The following is a 21,570-nucleotide window of genomic DNA, read 5'->3' as shown; positions in this document are numbered from 1 at the left end:
TAGAGAAAATCTGAATATTCTTGGTTCTTCCTTCTTGGACAAAAAAAAAGATTTTATGCATTTTACTGTGATTCCTAACAAAACATTACTGTTTTTGCTCTTCTGTTGTATTTGGATGAAATTAAAACCTGCAAACTCTTAGACTTTGATGGATGAACTGCTGATTTTTCTTTCATCTCTGAAACAATTGTAGATTAATATTTTAATGTTATAACTTTATTGTTGTAGATGTATAAAACATTGTATTTTAAGCTCTGTCAATCAATACTGTATCTATTCCCACAGGACAGCCTGACTGACTCAACACACCTTTTGTTCTGCCATCCTGCCATCCACAATCCTCTTCATTCAACCCTGAGGGCATCGATCCTTCTCACCATGTCCAACCAGCCCATCCAAAACCACTACGAAGGGGCCTACATGTCCCTGATGAGAGGCTTGAAAGAGCTGGACCTCCGTGGCCCCTGTGTTCCCAGTGTCCTGGTGCTGAATGGCGACCACGCCTTTCCTTTAGCAATGGACAGCCGAGGCCAGGTCCTGGTGGCAGCCTCTCTGTACGGCCGTGGAAGGATCGTGGTCCTGGGTCATGAGGGCTACCTGACCACCTTTCCTGCTCTGGTAGAGAATGCTCTGACCTGGCTGAGAGGAGATGGATCTGACAACCTGTCTGTGGGGGTCCATAGATACGTGAAGGGAGTCGCTGATAACATCAGCAAATCCAGCTTCCAAGTCACAGTTGTGGGGGCCTTTAGTGAGAATCGTGGGGTTGGTGTGTATGTGACAGATGCCTACAGCGTGGGTCCAGACGTGAAGGAACTGGTGGCGTTTCTGAAAGCTGGAGGAGGAGTGCTGATAGCGGGGCAGGCATGGAGCTGGGCTGGAAAGCATCCTAAGGACAACGTGCCGCTTCAGTTTGAAGGGAACAAGGTCTCTGGTGTGGCAGGGATCTACTTCTCTGGGCATTACGGTGAGGTAGAGTGCCTGCCTGTCTACCCACAGATCTCATCCTCCTGGAAGGCTTTACGGTAAGTGTATCTTTCATTTCAAATGTGTCTTTTCTTTTAATCTAAAAAACTGCTCCATACTATGTGTGGCCCTCCTCCTGTTTAGAGTATCTTTAATACCAAAATGTGCAGCTTTATCACTGAACCAAGTGACTTCAACATTCAACTGTCATTTAGTATATAGGAAAAATAAAGTATATGTCGAAAAAAAGTATATGTCGAAAAAAAAGTCATAGTATGTCGGAAAATAGTCATAGTATAGTATGTCGAAGAAAAACAACGTGGGTCCACACGTGAAGGACCTGGTGGTGTTTCTGAAAGTTGGAGGAGGAGTGCTGATAGCGGGGCAGGCATGGAGCTGGGCTGAAAGTCGTCCTAAGGACAACTTTCTGCTTCAGTTTGAAGGAAATACGGTTTCTAGTGTGGCAGGGATCTACTTCTCTGAGCATCAGGGTGAGGTAGAGTGCCTGCCTGTCTACCCACAGATCCCATCCTCCTGGATGGCTGTAGTGTGAGTGTATACTTCTTTTACTTTGAACATTTGAACAGGTTTCAGTGGCAGCTTTTCTGTGAATCAAAAAACTTCTCCACACATTTCTATCTTACATTCAAGTTAAATGAAGAATTGTAACGCAAAATAACAAAACACAGAGCCGGCAACCATGCTAACAGCTCCTTGAGGAAGTATTTAGGCTTTGAGCTAAATGTTACATCAATATGATAACATGCTAACGAGTTTAGCATTTTAGTATGCTAACATTTTTGCTTATTAGCACTAAACACAAAGCACAGCTGAGCCTGATAGGAATGTCTTTAATTTTGCGTTTGGACGTAAACTAAAGCATTAGACAAATTTGAATTTTCTCTGCGGTTCTGCGGAAATTCTGCATAAGCATTTTCGCAGAAGTATAAATTAGGCATTAGATTCATCCTCTGGTCATCATGAATATCTGTACAAGATTTCATGGAAATACATCCAATACTTCAGTCTGGATGTGTCATCCCTAGAGCAACAACACTAGTGTGGCTAAAAAGATACAGATTCCAATGAGGTTCAGGTACAGGTAGGTTTTCACTTTTTGAATACAGTCTCATATTTGGCATCTCTCTCTCCTCTTCCCCCTTTCAAATTCAGAATCCGCAAGGATTTTGAGGATGACTTGGAGTTCTTACTCCAGGGGGTGTCCGAGTTTGACCTCCAAAATGGGGTAGCAGCTTCCGAGGTTCTGGTCCACGGCCCACTAGCCTTCCCCATTGGTACCACCGAGGATGGACGAGCGTTCTTGGCAGGAGCCTACTATGGGCAGGGACGGGTTATTGTGATCTCACATGAAGGACTTCTGAGACGAGAGGTGGGGTCTGAATTAGTAAAGTGTTTTCTTTTAAATTTAAACAGAAATGTGGGGGTCACTGAATGGTTTGATTAGTGTGAATCAGTTGACTATCTTAGCTCATCTTCTTTAGTGTGCTAAATAATAAGACATGCTTAATCTGCCAAATGTGTTTTCTGTGATTAACAAACTACTGTCTTTCTTTGATAAACCTTCACAACAGACGCTGGCTCCGATTTGGAACAATGCCATTCGTTGGTTGGACAAAGGCCGGAATGGGGTCGTTGGCGTCGTTCCAGATCTTGATCAAGCCTTTAACCTCTTCAGCAAGTCAGAGTTTAATTGTGAGAAGACAAACTTCAGGGAAGACCTGAGTGTATTTGTGTGTAACGCGTACAGCGATAAACATGTGGAGGAAATCCAAGACTTTGTGGCAGAGGGAGGAGGCCTGCTGATTGGTGGACACGCCTGGTACTGGGCACACACACACAAAGGGCAAAACCCAATGACCGATTTCTCAGGTATGATAATGTGCCGCTGCCAGTGTCAATCCATGATAATATAACATATTTATTTATTTGTTTAATTTGTATGGGACCTTGTATGATATTAAACATAAATGTTACCATTGGACGTATTGTACCAGAGTTAGCTTAAATCACATTTTCACCTGCACAATCACTACATGGAGGTACATAGAGGTACATCCTGCACAGGGAAATCAGGTACAAGGGCTCACTTAACGCCTCAGTAATTTTCAAATAAAGTTCTTGTCAGATTGTGTACAACATCTGAAACCCCCTTTCCAACGACAGAGTCAGCGCCAGTTGGGTCAGGGAAATGTCTCCTCCATCTACTTTTGTTTCAATATCGGAACCCATCGGCTATCGGTCTGACGACGAATAACCCTCTGGGGGCAAAGGGCTATATTTCTGGAGTTCTGGTATAGCCAGCAGATATCTGGGTTAAGACTTCCTTTTCCGTGCGCTGCTCATTGTTTAACGTCCGATTAGCAACTCGAGATGCGAGACTGGAGTTGGAGTTCTTAGACGATGTGTACGGCCAGATTGTTTCACAAGTAGCTAGTTTAGAAGCTAAATTTTAAACCAGTAAAAAGCTAAATCATTGTCAGACGATAGCCGGTGGGTTCAGAGATTGCATTTTGGCCAATGCCTCTTTTGATCTCCACACGGACTGTTTACCTGCATTTAACCAAAGCCTGCTCGAATATGATTGATCGATACAACTCAGACTACAAAGGGAAACCAGAACGCTTCCGATAACAAAATCCCTTTCCGTTGCCTACAGGCTCTACATGTCAATGCAGAATCTGTTTATAGAGATTAACTTTAGGTTAAATGGTCTTTGGGGGCTTTCACATCGACTAAGCAAGCAGAGCAGGCAGCTGAACTGAAACGCAAACACCAGGACTAAGAACTCACAGACAAGACTAACTTGACACTCTGTTGAAGGCAAATCTAAAAAAAGGTTGACTATTGTTTTATGGCATAACACACCTGCGCAAACATGACAGTCAAACCCTGTCCATAATACTTAAACCATGCCACATAGATCATGTCGGGTGTTTTGTCTTTCAGGAAACAAGATCCTCAACAAAATGGGCTTGAGCCTATTGGATAAGATAATTGGGGAAGGTTCCTACAAGGCCCCTGTGCCCAGCCAGGCCGTCAAAAACACCTACCACTTCCGCCACCTTCTACATCGCTTTGGGGGTCACGTCACCCAGGGGGAGGAACTTACAGAGCACGAGGAGGAATGCCTTAAAAAACTTGGTGGGGACTGTACCAGGTACTTGAGCATGAAGGCTCATGACCGTCACTCCTACACACAGGTGGTGTCCATCCTCACCGACATCATAAAGAAGTCGGACATGCCTCAGGTGAGCAGTGAATGACTGTGATTGTTATTAGTTTGTGAGAAAGGAGAAAGGTCGCTTTTGTTTCTAACTTTTCAGTTTGGTTTCACGCATTCACTGTGTTGAGAGTCAATTGTACATACTGTATAAGTTGAAGGGCCAACAATTGCCAGACTCTATAGTACAAATAATTGTACAATAGGAACAATACTGCCAATAGGACCATAATATGTGTGCATGGGGTCTGATGTTGTTTCCTTAGCTACATATACTGTGATACTGATAGCAACCTCTTTTATAACATTCATCATTCATGTTCAAGGTGTGTGACAGCTGTCCTGTGAAGAGTCCCAAAGACCACCTACTCCTCAGTGTGGGGACAGACGTGTATAAGGTTTGCCCAGATCCTGATGCCCTCTTTCCCTACCTCATCAAGGATAACCCTGTGATGCCAGTCGTCTATAACCACAAGGTCAAGATTAATGCTGACACAGCAGGTCAGACCTTACTCTTGTGGACATATGCATGACAGAATTATATTATAAGTAATATACTGTATTTGCAGAACTGTGATTGTTCCATTGACATAGTTTGTGTGCACAACTGCATATATATATGTATATATGTGTAGGATGGTTCTGGCCTCCACGTTGTCCATTAAGTCCTGATTACGTACACCTTGAAGGGCATTATCCCGCTTATACCATGGTCACTTGCAAAAGACCATTAATTTATATTTTCATGCGTTTTTCAACCAAAATTTAAAGTTTTTCACAATCTTTTCACTCTGTTTCCCTGGTAACCCTGTGGGTTTGCATGGTATACATTGAAGTAATCTTTGTGCTGTGCATTGTATTAATATACAGATATTGTCTGTATGTGTGTGTGTGTGTGTGTGTCAGGAGGGGAGGAGTGGATCAGTACAGGTCTCTACCTCTCACATGGTATGAAGACCTACATGGCCATGCCAGCAGAGATTGTCAACAAGGGATGGAAGGTACTGTTCACAAAATCAAATCAGAGTAATTGAGGTCAAATTTTTCTATCTATGTAGCCAGACGTCGTTTGACTCATACATGTAGCTATATATCAAAGTATACTGTACTTTTCACACAGTCATTCATAAAGCAGTAACACATATTCCGTGTCTTCCTCAGATCCAGATAGGCTGTCAAACAGACTACCTGAATGCCGGAGAGCTGAAGAGAGCGCCGTCTGTTCATGAGCGATTTCCTGTAACCTCAGAGATGATGCAGGTGTCGAACCTGTGGGGGGGACTCGTCTACCTGGTTGCTCCACCCAACACACAAGTGGAGGGGGTGGAGGGGGTGGAGGTCACAGTGCAGATGGCTGTACGGGCGCCTTACTATAAATCTGGTGAGTCTGTGGTGGGTGACACTGGTATATGTGTTTAAGAGTTCTGATACAATGCAATGGTGAAGACTTAAAAACACAGAGGCAAGACAGGTAAGGCAGGAAAGGAAGTTAATTTGGTATCTAGAAAATGCATTTCCTGCTGAAAATGCGTGGGAATGCTGACAGCTGAAATTTATTGCAAAGCATTGCTGAAAATGCAGAAATGGGAAATTACTTGCCTAAAATTGTTAATGCTCAAATGCATTGCACTGCACTGCTGAAAACCCTAGAATATGAAATGTACAACTGGCAGAGTTGGAAGCTGAACTGCAAAGTGGTAAATCGGAATTTTCCTGAAAAGGCGGAAAGAAGAAATGCTTTGTATGTATATCAGAGGGATGAACTGCATTGCTAAACACAAACAGAGACAGAGAGAGAGAGAGTAGTATTTGGGTGAAATAAACCTTTAAATCTATAAGTGCTTGGACAGAAATAGTATTTTGACTGACTGACTCTTTAAAATCTATAAGTCGTTACACAGAAAGTGGTATTTGGGTGGAAAGTAGCAGTAGGAGTTGTAGTAATAGTAGTAGTAGTAGTAGTAGTAGTAGTAGTAGTAGCAGAAGGAGCAGGAGCAGTAGTAGTAGTAGTAGTAGTAGTAGTTGTAATAGTAGTAGTAGTAGCAGAAGGAGCAGTAGTAGTAGTAGTAAGAGTAGTAGTAGTAGAAGTAGTAGTAGTTGAGGCAGTAGGATCAGCTGCAGGAGCAGTAGTGACAGTAGTGGTAGCAGTAACATCACTGGTAGTAGTAGCAGTAACAGTAGTAGTGATAGTAGTAGCGGTAGTAGTAGTAGTAGTAGCAGAAGGAGCAGCAGCTGTAGTAGTAGTAGCAGAATCAGTAGGAACAGAAGGAGCAGCAGCTGTAGTAGTAGTAGTAGTAGTAGTAGCAGTTGTAGTAGCAGCAGCAGCAGCAACAGTAGTAGTATAAGTAATAGTTGTAGTAGTAGTAGCAGCTAGAACTTTTAAAACTGTAAGTCGTTAGACAAAATATAGTAGATAGAGTAACTCTATAGAAATTTTATTTTGAAAAAAAAACTTGTCCTGAGTTCCCTGTTAAGATACAGTTACCTTCTCTGTGTGTGTGTGTGTGTGTTAGTCAGCCTGCTCTGATTGGCTAATGTGAATCACCTGTCCAGCAGCAATTAAACGTTGCCGTGGCGATGGCCACTAATGTCCTTAAAGAGCTGAATATTTTGATAGTTGAACGGTTTCTGTAGCTGAAAGTATGCAGGACTAGTTAAAGGCCAAAAAAACTACAGAAGAAATAGTTGAAGAAGTTGAATAAACCTTAGAAGAACAATACTGGGAATGCTGAATCAGCCTTCCCACAATTATACAAAAACCTGTTCTGCAGCAGGTAGACAAGCAAACAAATCCAGAGAGATGGCAAAAGACAATCTATCTATCTATCTATCTATCTATCTATCTATCTATCTATCTATCTATCTATCTATCTATCTATCTATCTATCTCATCAGCTGTGTGCAGTATATTTACCTATTACCTACATACATAAGTCGTTTCTATTCATGAAACTTACTGTAGTCATTGAAAAGACATTTTTTGTTTATACTTTGCCAACCATGGTGAATTTTGTCAAAGATCAAAACAACACAAATGTGAATAAACATATATTTCTTTCTTCTCTTCAGGTGTAACAACAGCTGCTGATTGGTCGACGCTGCGCACAGCTCCTTCACCCTGGGCAGAGTTGGAGTTTGAAAACATCATCCTTACTGTACCATCAGACGTTGTTCGAGACCTGGATCGCCCCGATGAGTTGGCGGCACTCTGGGATAACATAATGAGGGGAGTCGCCGATCTTGCTGTGAAACCCTGGAAATTTCCTCGCAAAGAACGTTTTGTAACTGATGTGCAGATTTCTGCTGGTAAGTGTGCTTGGCTGTGGTGCTGTATGTGAATGTTTGCTCAGCAGATTTCCCATGGTGAGCAGCGTCGTCTTTGTGAAAATGATGTATTGAATGAGAACCTTTACAACAGCGCTGGACAAAGTGAGGCATGTGTTCTTGACTTTGCTATCTATGGATGCACTTGTACGACGGTGAACTCATCCCAGTGTCACCTGCTCCATCCAGGTTGGATGCATGCTGGTTATCCCATCATGGTACACAAAGCCTCAGCAGCTGAGCTGGTCAGCATTGAGCATGCTCGGAGTAAAGACCTCTGGGGGCCCATTCATGAACTGGGACACAACCAACAGAGAGGCTGCTGGGAGTTCCCACCACACACCACAGAGGGCACCTGCAACCTGTGGTCAGTGTATGTGCACGAAGAGGTGCTGGGGATCGACAGAGCAAAGGTGGAGTAAAGTCTTAAGATGTGACACGTTTTCATATCAATAGATGTCACAAACTCCTTTGTTGAGAAAAATGTGGCTTTTCACTTGGATCACATTGTTTAACAATTATATAATTTAATCTTGTTCAATGCAGGCTCATCCAGGTATGACTTTAGCAAATCGAAACAGTCGAGCTCAGGAGTATGTTAATGGGGGCAGGAAACTCAGCGACTGGACCGTGTGGGTGGCCCTGGAGACATACATGCAGGTGAGAGAGAATCACTATATATCACATCCTATAGAGAACCTCCTTCAAAGGCATGTTGTCAGAGTTGGCTCAATTTATTTTTTAGAGGCTGTAGCAGGTTCGGTTTTAGAGCTTGATTGAAGGTACAGGTATCCTATGAAACTAGAACATCTAAATCCATTGAATAACTTCAGAAGTGCTCGCCATCCAATCATTGAAAAATGCAATTCTTGCAGAAATCTCCAAATGTCAAAACTTTTTGAAACTTTTTCTATGGTGTTCCTCAAGGTCTTGGTGTCTTAATGTGGTATTTTGGAGGAATCTTTGATTATTTTTATCAATTCTCGAGTGGTAAAAAACGGATTAAATTTAGCAACAAATCTGTGTAACAAATGGTATCAACCCAAAAATTGCTGCAACAACTTATGAGACATAATAGAGCATGGGGATGACCATCATATACCTCCATCATAATGTTCTATACACTTTTACAACTTATTTTATGTTTATTACATATTTATGACAAGAACAATTTGACACACAGCGCTGAGCTGCATCTCAAATTAATCTTCAGGTTCTCAGCTTTCAGATGATGTACACCATTTCTATGTGACATCTACTGTTGACCTGCGATCTCCCCCTAAAGACCCCCGTACCCCCCAAAAAAAGATTAAAAAAATACAAGTCTATTGTGGGTCTCAGAGGGTTAAAGCCCCATTCTGATGTTATTAATATTCCTGTTCACATTTTCCTCGACCTCTGTCTCCTTCCATGTAGCTCCAGGATAAGTTTGGCTGGGATGCCTTTAAGAAGGTGTTTGCTGCCTACCACGAGATAAACAACTTTCCCAGTGACAACGACGGAAAGATGAACCTGTATGCTGAGACTTTCTCCCAGACTGTGGGGATGAACCTGGCTGGGTTCTTTAAGGCCTGGGGCTGGCCCATAGAAACAGCCACTGAAGAGAAACTCTGCAACCTGCCTCCCTGGAGTGACCACCCCATGGTCCAGTATGACTGAGTTTCTACTGAAGTTTAGAGGGATGAAATGCAGAGAGTCTTGTAGGGCTGTCCTTAATACTATTTTGGGGTTTCGAAGCTTCAGTGAGACTTATTCGACTATATTTGAAGCATCGAAGGGGAGGGTGGTGGTGGTGGTGGTGGTGGTGCACTATAGGCTAAACGTTACAGAAGTTGCGTCACCAAAACTTTAATCCACGCATATGTGCGCTTACACACACACACACACACACACACAGAGAAAGGGAGAGAACTTCCTTCTCTTTATGAGTGTCAGTCTCCTCTCATCCTTCACTCTGTCAGTAAGAGACACAGACGTGAGCCAGATACAGCTGCAAGAAAACATTTTCCCCCCCTTTGGCAGATTGTGTTGGAGTTAAAAAAAAAACACTGTCTTTAGGCGCGGAGCATCCCATTGTGACTATTGGGCTAGAGCCCCGGTAAGCCTGTGCATTAGAACGGCGGTGGGAGGGAAGACAACGACGACAACGACGGCGCAAACTGTCTTTCCTAAAACTTGCGTTCATTGTTTACTGTAACTGTACTTTACTTTGCAATTACTATCTAATAAGAGATGAAGACAAAAATCAAACTTCAAGGATTTTCCATTTTATTTAATTGGGGCTGCTGTGGCTCAGAGGTTGAGCGGGCCGTCCACCAATCGGAAGGTCGGCAGTTCGATCGACGTAAAGCACTTTGAGTGGTCGGAAGACTAGAAAGGCGCTATATAGATGCAAGTCCATTTGAAACGAAAACAGCTACAACAAATGCAATAATCACATCAAATAAACTATAGAGATGGCTCATATGTAGACCTATAAACAAATGATTAAAGAAATATACTGTAGCCTGTAACAACATATAAAATATAAGACCTGGCTTTGTTGAGACCGTCTGTCGATCTCCTCCGTTGCGTTTCAGTACCCGGGACCGCACCGAACACACACACACACTTGCACCTTCGACACACACAACAAGCAGCGCTATCCGCCTGAGAATAACTCATAATAATTAATGTTGATGCATAATGAATTATGTGGAATTACTATTCCTTATTTGGTTTGCTGATTTTTGGGGTGATGCATATAAAAATAAAAATATTTGGATGGGATTACCATAGCAACGGTGGAAGCTTCGAAGCATTTGGGTCGACCTTAGAGTTTTGTTTCAAGGTCATAATAACACAGATTCTCTTCAGGATGTGTGGGTGTTTCTTGTGTGAATTAGTAAGCTGCATCTTTCCCTGGAACATCATTTACTTTATTGCAGCATCTTAAAGGCAGAGTTGGTAAAGATTTAAGAAACATTTTTTGTTTGATTAGTTGAAATTCTCATTACATCCTGAAAGCAATCAATAAATCAAATGTTCTGATTAAAAAAAAAAAAATCTGGTATCTGTGGCTGTCCCAGGACTGTAATCAACCCGTACAATCATTTCATTTGGTCTGAATGTAATGATAGGACGGGCTGCCTGTCTACCTGCCTGTCAATGGAAAAGAAACTAATAAACATTTACTTCATTTGACTGTTCTCTGTGCCAGTCTTTTATGCTTTGCATTTGTTGTAAACAGCTCCCCTACTGGTTGATTGGAGAACTGCTGGGGGAATTATCTCAGTTCATCCAGAGAGAGCTGCTCCACCCAAATGAAAAGAGAGAAATAATCTGGTAGAGAGTTTGTCTAGTAGTGGTTTTGCCACTCTGACTATATGGTTTTATAGATTTACCAACATTTCTCTCTGAAATGGTTAAGTTATTAGCTGGAGGTAGAATTAATAGCCACAATGGTCAAAAACTATTGCAACAGCTGAATTTCATTTTGACATTCAAAATCTTGAAGATTGTGGCTGCTCACACAGAAGTGCTTATCCTTAACGTTAAGCAGATATCTGACATTAGCATACAGTCTTAGCAACATGATCGAATCTTTTAACTACAAGTTTGTGAGGTTAAATTATTCTTTTAGAAAAAAAAAATGCCTCCCCATTCTAACATTGAGTTTAAGAGTTTGGGTCCATTATTTCAAGTCATGAAGAAGTAATACGCCCATACACGCATTTCCACTGAATTCTTTGTATGAATCAAACTGATTTTTATGTATTTTTTGAATCTCAAGTCTTCATTTGGCAAGGGTAAGTTGCATACAGTAAGTCCTGTTTCCATTTGTAAACAAGTCTGTGCATTGAGATTATTAGGGAGGCCCACATAGGCCCGAAAGTGTTCCTGCAAAGCAAGCTAACATCTGCAGTCTTATTTATATATACAGTATCTATCTATCAAGCTACTGTATTTGTTATATAACCTTTATACTGTACTTCGGACTTTGCCTCATTCACTTAATGGTATGAGTCACAGGTTGCCATCTGACGCCAATGCAGCACCTGTAATGTCAAGGATTTTAACCATTCTACTTTTAGCCAGATCAAAATGTATGTGGTTCCACAAATTAATACGAATATACTGTTCATCTGTGACTTCTTGCTGCTTAGCAGGATGGGTTATTGACATTAGCTGAGAGGATGAACAGGTTTCTCATACAGATACAGCCAGGGTGTATCTCTGTAAGCTTTGAGTCACTAGAAAACAAGGTGTGACAGACTGGTGTTTTTCTTTCTCTTTGTCTAGGCCGATTAAACAATTGGAATGTCCTGGCTGAAGTCCCTCCTCAAATTTCTTGTCTCCATTTATATAACCTTCTCTCTTGTCAGAAGTGTTCTTGGAGGATTGCTTGTTTGGAAAGCTACTGTGACAGTGAAAAAATACAAGCAGAAAGCCAACTTAACTTTCAGGTAAAAACGTAACTTCTGCTTTATGTTGGTTTTGTTTGTGATGACTTTTGGTAATTTATAGGCCTACTTTACCGGATGTATTTTTTTTTTCTGAGGCTGAAGTTGTAGATTGATATTTTCATGTTCTCACTAATGTCTGTCAGCTTTCTCTCTTTTCCTACAGGACAGTCCGACTGACACAACATCCATTTACATCTATTTGCATCTATTTACATCTGACTCAGCATAGCTTTCTTCTGCCATCCGCGTCCCTTCTCATCTGATCTTCAGAGCATCGATCCTTCTCACCATGTCCAACCAGCCCATCCAAGATCATCATGAAGGGTCCTATGTGTCCCTGATGAGGGGCTTGAAAGAGCTCGACCTTCATGGCCCCTGTGTTCCCAGTGACCTGGTTCTGATTGGAGACCACGCCTTTCCTTTAGCAATGAACAGCCGAGGCCAGGTCCTGATAGCAGCCTCTCTGTACGGCCGTGGAAGGATCGTGGTCCTGGGTCATGAGGGCTACCTGACCGCCTTTCCTGCTCTGGTAGAGAACGCTCTGACCTGGCTGAGAGGAGATGGATCTGACAACCTGTCTGTGGGAGTCCATAGATACGTGAAGGGAGTCGCTGACAACCTCAGCCAATCCAGCTTCCAAGTCACAGTTGTGGGGGCCTTTAGTGAAAAGCGGGAGGTTGGTGTGTATGTGACAGATGCCTACAACGTGGGTCCAGACATGAAGGACCTGGTGGCGTTTCTGAAAGCTGGAGGAGGAGTGCTGATAGCGGGGCAGGCATGGAGCTGGGCTGAAAGTCGTCCTAAGGACAACGTGCTGCTTCAGTTTGATGGAAATAAGGTTTCTAGTGTGGCAGGGATCTACTTCTCTGAGCATCAGGGTGAGGTAGAATGCCTGCCTGTCCACCCACAGATCCCATCCTCCTGGATGGCTGTAGTGTGAGTGTATACTTCTTTTCCTTTGCAGATTTGAACAGGTTTCAGTGGCAGCTTTTCTGTGAATTAAAAAACTTCTCCACACATTTCTATCTTACATTCAAGTTAAATGAAGAATTGTAATGCAAGATAACAAAACACAGAGCCGGCAGCCAAGCTAACAGCTCCTTGAGGATGTATTCAATGTTACATCAATATGATAACATGAAGGTTATAATGTTACCATGATCACCATCCCAGTTTAGCATTTTAGTATGCTAACATTTTTGCTTATTAGCACTAAACACAAAGCACAGCTGAGCCTGATAGGAATGTCATTAATTTTGCATTTGGAAGTAAACTAAAGCATTAGACAAATCAGAAATTTCTCTGCTGAAATTCTGCATAAGCATTTTCGCAATTAGGCATTAGATTCATCCTCTGGTCACCATGAATATCTGTACAAGATTTCATGGAAATACATCCAATACTTCAGTCTGGATGTGTCATCCCTAGAGCAACAACACTAGTGTGGCTAAAAAGATACAGATTCCAATGAGGTTCAGGTACAGGTAGGTTTTCACCTTTTGAATACAGTCTCATATTTGGCATCTCTCTCTCCTCTTCCCCCCTTCAAATTCAGAATCGGTAAGGATTTTGAGGATGACTTGGAGTTCTTACTCCAGGGGGTGTCCGAGTTTGACCTCCAAAATGGGGTAGCAGCTTCCGAGGTTCTGGTCCATGGCCCACTAGCCTTCCCCATTGGTACCACCGAGGATGGACGAGCGTTCTTGGCAGGAGCCTACTATGGGCAGGGACGGGTTATTGTGATCTCACATGAAGGACTTCTGAGACGAGAGGTGGGGTCTGAATTAGTAAAGTGTTTTCTTTTAAATTTAAACAGAAATGTGGGGGTCACTGAATGGTTTGATTAGTGTGAATCAGTTGACTATCTTAGCTCATCTTCTTTAGTGTGCTAAATAATAAGACATGCTTAATCTGCCAAATGTGTTTTCTGTGATTAACAAACTACTGTCTTTCTTTGATAAACCTTCACAACAGACGCTGGCTCCGATTTGGAACAATGCCATTCGTTGGTTGGACGAAGGCCGGAATGGGGTCGTTGGCGTCGTTCCAGATCTTGACCAAGCCTTTAACCTCTTCAGCAAGTCAGAGTTTAATTGTGAGAAGACAAACTTCAGGGAAGACCTGAGTGTATTTGTGTGTAACGCGTACAGCGATAAACATGTGGAGGAAATCCAAGACTTTGTGGCAGAGGGAGGAGGCCTGCTGATTGGTGGACACGCCTGGTACTGGGCACAGACACACCAAGGGCAAAACCCAATGACCGATTTCTCAGGTATGATAATGTGCCGCTGCCAGTGTCAATCCATGATAATATAACATATTTATTTATTTGTTTAATTTGTATGGGACCTTGTATGATATTAAACATAAATGTTACCATTGGCCGTATTGTACCAGAGTTAGCTTAAATCACATTTTCACCTGCACAATCACTACATGGAGGTACATAGAGGTACATCCTGCACAGGGAAATCAGGTACAAGGGCACACTAAACGCCTCAGTATTTTTCAAATAAAGTTCTTGTCAGATTGTGTGCAACATCTGAAACCCCCTTTCCAACGACAGAGTCAGCGCCAATTGGGTCAGGGAAATGTCACCTCCATCTATTTTTGTTTCTATCTTGGAACCCATCGGCTATCGGTCTGACGACGGATAACCCTCTGGGGGCAAGGGGCTATATTTCTGGGGTTCTGGTGTAGCCAGTCAAGACTTCTTTTTCCGTGCGCTGCTCATTGTTTAACGTCCGATTAGCAACTTGAGATGCGAGACTGGAGTTGGAGTTCTGAGACGATGTGAACGGCCGAATTGTTTCACAAGTAGCCAGTTTAGAAACTAAATTTTAAACCAGTAAAAAGCAAAATCATCGTCAGACGATAGCCGGTGGGTTCAGAGATTGCATTTTGGCAAATGCCTCTTTTGATCTCCACACGGACTGTTTACCTGCATTTAACCAAAGCCTGCTCGAATATGATTGATCGATACAACTCAGACTACAAAGGGAAACCAGAACGCTTTCGATAACAAAATCCCTTTCCGTTGCCTACAGGCTCTACATGTCAATGCAGAATCTGTTTATAGAGATTAACTTTAGGTTAAATGGTCTTCGGGGGCTTTCACATTGACTAAGCAAGCAGAGCAGGCAGCTGAACTGAAACGCAAACACCAGGATTAAGAACTAAGCAAATCTTAGCAAATCTAAAAAAAGAAGGTTGACTATTGTTTTATGACATAACAAACCTGCACAAACATGACAGTCAAACCCTGTCCATAGTACTCAAACCATGCCACATAGATCATGTCAGGTGTCTTGTCTTCCAGGAAACAAGATCCTCAACAAAATGGGCTTGAGCCTATTGGATAAGATAATTGGGGAAGGTTCCTACAAGGCCCCTGTGCCCAGCCAGGCCATCAAAGACACCTACCACTTCCGCCGCCTTCTACACCGCTTTGGGGGTCACATCACCCAGGGGGAGGAACTTACAGAGCACGAGGAGGAATGCCTTAAAAAACTGGGTGGGGACTGTACCAGGTACTTGAGCATGAAGGCTCACGAGTGCCGATCCTACACACAAGTGGTCTCCTCACTCACCGACATCATAAAGAAGTCAGACATGCCTCAGGTGAGCAGTGAATGACTGTGATTGTTATTAGTTTGTGAGAAAGGAGAAAGGTCCCTTTTGTTTCTAACTTTTCAGTTTGGTTTCACGCATTCACTGTGTTGAGAGTCAATTGTACATACTGTATAAGTTGAAGGGCCAACAATTGCCACACTCTATAGTACAAATAATTGTACAATAGGAACAATACTGCCAATAGGACCATAATATGCGTGCATGGGTCTGATGTTGTTTCCTTAGCTGCATATACTGTGATACTGTGAGCAACCTCTTTTATAACATTCATCATTCGTGTTCAAGGTGTGTGACAGTTGTCCTGTGAAGAGTCCCAAAGACCTCCTACTCCTCAGTGTGGGGACAGACGTGTATAAGGTTTGCCCAGATCCTGATGCCCTCTTTCCCTACCTCATCAAGCATAACCCTGTGATGCCAGTCGTCTATAACCACAAGATCAAGATTAATGCTGACACAGCAGGTCAGACCTCACTCTTGTGGACATATGCATGACAGAATTATATTTATAAGTAATATACTGTATTTGCAGAACTGTGATTGTTCCGTTGACATAGTTTGTGTGCACAACTGCATATATATATGTATATATGTGTAGGATGGTTCTGGCCTCCACGTTGTCCATTAAGTCCTGATTACGTACACCTTGAAGGGCATTATCCCGCTTATACCATGGTCACTTGCAAAACAAAAAATGTAAGACCATTAATTTATGTTTTCATGCGTTTTTCAACCAAAATCGAAAGTTTTTCACAATCTATTCACTCTATTTCCCTGGTAACCCTGAGGGTTTGCTAATAACTGGAAAAGTCATTACCATCCCATAAGGTTCTTATACAATGGATAAGCCAGCACATTAATTTGGAACAGTGAAGAAACAGTTTCACTTGAACTGCTTAGTAGGTTTAAATTATCAGGAATAAATGGACACCCTGCAGCCAATCAGAATTGAGTATTCACCCAGACCATGGTAAACATTGCAGTAATCTTTGAGCTGTGCATTGTATTAATATACAGATCTCGTGTATGTGTGTGTATGTCAGGAGGGGAGGAGTGGATCAGTACAGGTCTCTACCTCTCACATGGTATGAAGACCTACATGGCCATGCCAGCAGAGATTGTCAACAAGGGGTGGAAGGTGCTGTTCACAAAATCAAATCAGAGTTGTTAAAGTCAAATGTTTCTATTTATACATCTATACATCAAGCCTGACATCCTTTGACTCATACATGTAACTATATAACAAAGGATACTGTACTTTTCACACAGTCATTCATAAAGCAGTAACACATATTCCATGTCTTCCTCAGATCCAGATAGGTTGTCAAACAGACTACCTGAATGCCGGAGAGCTGAAGAGAGCGCCGTCTGTTCATGAGCGATTTCCTATCACCTCAGAGATGATGCAGGTGTCGAACCTGTGGGGGGGACTCATCTACCTGGTGGCTCCACCCAAAACACAAGTGGAGGGGGTGGAGGTCACAGTGCAGATGGCTGTACCGGCGCCTTACTATAAATTTGGTGAGCCTGCGGTGGTTGACACTGGTATATGTGTTTAAGAGTTCTGATACGATGGTGAAGACTTAAAAACACAATGGCAAGACAGGTAAGGCAGGAAAGTAAGTTTATTTTGTAATTATACAAAAACCTGTTCTGCAGCAGGTAGACAAGCAAACAAATCCAGAGAGTTGGCAAAAGACAAAGCGGGTGTGGGCGAGGGTATAAGCAGGCAGGCAGAGCAAGGAGCTTGAATACAAAGGTGATAAAAAGATAGATGATCTGGCAAATGGGAAGGGCAGGTAGATATAGTGAGGGGTTGATGGGATGATGTGGGGCAGGCATGTGGGTAGGAGGGACTCAGGTAGGTGGGATTGGTGGGAAGGGTTGAGGGCTTCTGCTGGTCAGGTGAGGAATGGCATGGTATGGAATGAGGAAAACGTGCACAATCTGATGAAAAATGTTTAGACATGAGTAACGTGGAGACTGAACCCATGGCAACATTTATGTGTGCAACTGTGTATCCCAATGGCGTAAATTGTCTTTTCAAGTATAGTGGCCATAGAGTGTATATAAGAAGTGGACGTATTCACAGTGACGTCACCCATTGGTTTGTGGACTACGGTTTTGTCGCCCCAAGTTCGGCATTTTGGCCGTCGCCATCTTGGTTTTAATTGCCGCCTGATAGTGGCTAAAGGTACATACTGTGTATGGACATTCACTTATGCAGAATGTACTAGCAAGTATACATCAGCTGTGTGCAGTATATTTACCTATCACCTACATACATAAGTCGTTTCTATTCATGAAACTTAATGTAGTAATTGAAAAGACATTTTTTTGTTTATACTTTGCCAACCATGTTGTATTTTGTCAAAGATCAAAACAACACAAATGTGAATAAACATATATTTCTTTCTTCTCTTCAGGTGTAACAACAGTTGCTGATTGGTCGATGCTGCGTACAGCTCCTTCACCCTGGGCAGAGTTGGAGTTTGAAAACATCATCCTTACTGTGCCATCAGACGTTGTTCGAGACCTGGATCGCCCCGATCTGTTGGCAGCGCTTTGGGATGACATGATGAGGGGCATCGCTGATCTGGCCGTCATACCACACAAATTTCCTCGCAAAGAACGTTTTTTAACTGATGTGCAGATTTCCCATGGTAAGCAGCGTCATCTCTGTGAAAATGATGTATTGAATGAGAACCTTTACAGCAGCACAGGACAAAGTGAGGCACGTGTTCTTGACTTTGCTTTCTATGGATGTACACCTGCTCCATCCAGGTTGGATGCATGCTGGTTATCCCATCATGGCACACAAAGCCACAGCAGCTGAGCTGGTCAGCATTGAGCATGCTCGGAGTAAAGGCCTCTGGGGGCCCATCCATGAACTGGGACACAACCAACAGAGAAGCTGCTGGGAGTTCCCACCAAACACCACAGAGTGCACCTGCAACCTGTGGTCAGTGTATGTGCATGAAGAGGTGATCGGGATGAACAGAGCACAGGTGGAGTAAATCTTTCCTGGAGTAATGTAGCTTTCCACTGTGCTCACACTCTTTCAGTAGTCTGTCATTTCACCTTGATTTGTAATAGAATGTGCTTAATGCAGGCGGAGTCAATTATGAGCCCAGAAAAAAGAAAGAAGCAAGCAGAAGATTATGTGAAGGGTGGAAGGAAACTGAGCAGCTGGGACACGTTTGTGGCCCTGGAGACATACCTGCAGGTGAGAGACTATTCATTCATACAATATTACTAAGAAACTATCCCTGGTTACACTGGGTCTGCATTTATGTGGAATAATTCAATTGGGCGCCAGAGTGCATCACAGCACATGCATTTTCTAAAGATACTAGATACCAGAGGTGGGACCAAATCATTGTTTTGCAAGTCATAAGTAAGTCTCAAGTCTTTGGACTCAAGTCCAAAAACTTTGAGTTTCAAGTCCTAAACAAGTCATAATGCACTCTTCACCAAATGTAATGCCATTTCAACAACAAAGCAACTGCTGCCAACTGGCGCTCAGTAACCTAGAATTAGTTCTTCATTGTTTTCTCCTGCAACTTGATTGGATGCTGTTGGTTTGATTCAAACTAATGGATCTGGGGAATTAAGTGTAAGATGATCAAATGCAAATCCCATTAATATTCACCAAAATTAAAGAGTCCAGAGTTCAACATAAAAAACACCACTTTTCAGAGATTCAGAAATAAACAACAAAAGATAGAGTTTCAGTTTGTTCAGTTCGGTTCATTATAGAAAATAGTTGCCGATTATTTTTCTGTCCATCAACTAATCAATTAGTCGACAAATTGTTGCAGCTCTAGTCAATTGCACTGTAGAAAAGCCTCTGCAGTTCCGTCTTGTCATTGCGTTTTTGTCCTCTAGTCTCTAAAACCATAAACTGCTCCATGTCCTTCATTGTGCGTCTCGATTTTGATGGTGCAGGAGTAACAGTGTAAACATCATCGGCCTTATTCCACAGCTCAGTGACCTCACAGTGGAGTTTCTTCATGCACTGCGAAGCATTTGCCACCAGTTCCAACTCAGTTAACAGGTTCATGTCCTCTTTCTGCAAGACTCTGTGAGGGGAATCTAACAACATCAGCAGCTTTTGCACAAGGAAAGCAATAAACATGAAGGCAGGCTCAGCAACTTCACACAAGAGCCCAATGGCCTTTATCCTCATCTCTGCACTGTAGGCATGCTCTATATCAGCCTCTGACAATAATAATGTGATATCATTAAAATATCATCTACTATTAGGGCTAGTTCAGAGTCTTTTGTGATTTTGTATTTTAAAAGCAGGAAAAAGATCCCACTATTCCCATCCGTCATCCTCAAAGTGATCTCAGAAAGGCAGCTGATTCTCTGGGAGAAATCCCACAACATCGATAAGAGCAGTACTGGCTTTTACTCAGCTGGTCAGCATTTATACAGAATTGGGCCTGTCTTTGGCAAAGACGTTGGGGAAAATGCAAACACACTAAATGTCTAATAGCTCTGTTAGGAGACTTGTGAGACTATAATGCTCATTACACACCAGCAAGGAAAACTGTGTACCCTGAAGCCCGTCTCACCAGTGGAGCAAAACATGTAAACATTTGACCTGATGGTGGCATTGGAGGAAAGGTCATGTTTGTACCTGAATCACAAGAATGTACCATCTGTACAGAGACCGCTCAGGCTCAGCTCTGTGTTGTCAGTTTGTTGGCTAAACTTTTTTAAGTGTATAGCCCATAGACTGTCTATAAGTGGACGTAGTCACCATGACGTCACCCATTGGTTTGTGGACCGCCGTTTTGAAGCCTCAAGTTTGGCATTTTTGCCGTCGCCATCTTGTTTTTTGCAAACAGAAGTGACATGAGAGGGTGAAGCTAAGTACAACCGAACCCTGAATAAGACATTTGTAGGCAACCGAAATGTTACAATTAACTTTCATGAACTGAAAACACACTTTGAAAGGGTTAAAGCTCTAAGACGAAGACACGGATAACTCCCAGATTGGACAATGCCGGGGTAGCGACCTAATTTACTCTAAATGGAACCATAATTTACTAAATGAACATCATGCTGTATTGAAGAAGACTTGAAACTAGCGATTAAGACCATAAACTCATGTTTACAATGTTTACTGAGGTAATAAATCAAGTGAGAAGTATGTTCATTTTCTCATAGACGTCTGTACAATCAGACTTCTTTCTGCAACCAGAGGAGTCGCCCCCTGCTGGCTATTAGAAAGAATGCAAGTTTAAGACACTTCTGCATTGGCTTCACTTTTCAGACCGTGAGTTTGCCCACTGGTATAGCTCCAGATGACGTTTTTAATATTCCTATTTACATTCCCTCTACTTCTGCCTCCTTCCATGTAGCTCCAGGATAAGTTTGGCTGGGATGCCTTTAAGAAGGTGTTTGCTGCCTACCACAAGATGAGCGACTTTCCCAGTGACAACGACGGAAAGATGAACCTGTATGCTGAGACTTTCTCCCAGACTGTGGGGATGAACCTGGCTGGGTTCTTTAAGGCCTGGGGCTGGCCCATAGAAACAGCCACTGAGGAGAAACTCTGCAACCTGCCTCCCTGGAGTGACCACCCCATGGTCCAGTACGACTGATCTTCAGACTGCAGCTGATTAAAACTGCATAGAGATGGCTCGGTCTTTTGCAGCTTAAAGATGTATAATACTGCACTCAGGAACTGCACAGTCGGGTGATTGTTCTCTGTGGGTTCATCACTATGAGCAACTCCTTTCACATTACACATGTTGATTATAGCAGCTTTAAATGTTTTTCAGCAACCATAATAATGTTGTTAACGCTGTCATTGACCTCACAGCACTATAAGCCATTCATGAGTAAAAAGCATATTCCAATTAAAGGGTCTTTTAGAGTCATATTAATCCTAATACTTTTACAGATATTCTGATGTTTATTTAATGGATCAGTAAGCTCTTACTGAAAGAT

The 21,570-nt window shown here is 42.5% G+C and overlaps 2 protein-coding genes across 2 annotated transcripts; both read left to right on the top strand.

The window, feature by feature from the left end:
- The first annotated feature begins 267 nt into the window (after positions 1 to 267).
- Positions 268 to 10,711, top strand: LOC141771270 (TRPM8 channel-associated factor homolog). The gene is made up of 11 exons (XM_074641336.1): positions 268 to 1,025; positions 2,140 to 2,356; positions 2,559 to 2,856; positions 3,934 to 4,235; positions 4,534 to 4,708; positions 5,114 to 5,208; positions 5,369 to 5,588; positions 7,277 to 7,513; positions 7,721 to 7,944; positions 8,078 to 8,191; positions 8,948 to 10,711. The coding sequence occupies exons 1-11, from the start codon at positions 379 to 381 to the stop codon at positions 9,188 to 9,190; spliced, it is 2,772 nt and encodes a 923-aa protein (XP_074497437.1). The 5' UTR covers positions 268 to 378; the 3' UTR covers positions 9,191 to 10,711.
- Positions 10,712 to 12,169: 1,458 nt separating this feature from the next.
- LOC141771273 (TRPM8 channel-associated factor homolog) lies at positions 12,170 to 21,484 on the top strand. The gene is made up of 11 exons (XM_074641339.1): positions 12,170 to 12,912; positions 13,532 to 13,748; positions 13,951 to 14,248; positions 15,296 to 15,597; positions 15,895 to 16,069; positions 16,650 to 16,744; positions 16,917 to 17,127; positions 18,033 to 18,269; positions 18,391 to 18,614; positions 18,719 to 18,832; positions 20,979 to 21,484. Exons 1-11 carry the CDS (start codon positions 12,266 to 12,268, stop codon positions 21,219 to 21,221), a joined length of 2,763 nt encoding a protein of 920 aa, XP_074497440.1. The 5' UTR covers positions 12,170 to 12,265; the 3' UTR covers positions 21,222 to 21,484.
- The last annotated feature ends 86 nt before the right edge of the window (positions 21,485 to 21,570 follow it).

The sequence above is a fragment of the Sebastes fasciatus genome, chromosome 7 (assembly GCF_043250625.1).
Source record: "Sebastes fasciatus isolate fSebFas1 chromosome 7, fSebFas1.pri, whole genome shotgun sequence".
NCBI classification, from domain to species: Eukaryota; Metazoa; Chordata; class Actinopteri; order Perciformes; family Sebastidae; genus Sebastes; species Sebastes fasciatus.
This window is presented reverse-complemented; position numbering and strand designations above follow the sequence as displayed.

What these genes read in the sequence shown, in the direction of transcription:
- LOC141771270 (XM_074641336.1), top strand. Translation starts at nt 379, where the DNA reads ATGTCCAACCAGCCCATCCAAAACCACTACGAAGGGGCCTACATGTCC. An exon ending in GGCGCCTTACTATAAATCTG is followed by an intron (nt 5,589 to 7,276) that starts GTGAGTCTGTGG and finishes TCTTCTCTTCAG; the next exon opens with GTGTAACAACAGCTGCTGAT. An exon ending in TGGGGATCGACAGAGCAAAG is followed by an intron (nt 7,945 to 8,077) that starts GTGGAGTAAAGT and finishes TGTTCAATGCAG; the next exon opens with GCTCATCCAGGTATGACTTT.
- LOC141771273 (XM_074641339.1), top strand. Translation starts at nt 12,266, where the DNA reads ATGTCCAACCAGCCCATCCAAGATCATCATGAAGGGTCCTATGTGTCC. An exon ending in CCCAATGACCGATTTCTCAG is followed by an intron (nt 14,249 to 15,295) that starts GTATGATAATGT and finishes CTTGTCTTCCAG; the next exon opens with GAAACAAGATCCTCAACAAA. An exon ending in TGATGTGCAGATTTCCCATG is followed by an intron (nt 18,270 to 18,390) that starts GTAAGCAGCGTC and finishes TGCTCCATCCAG; the next exon opens with GTTGGATGCATGCTGGTTAT.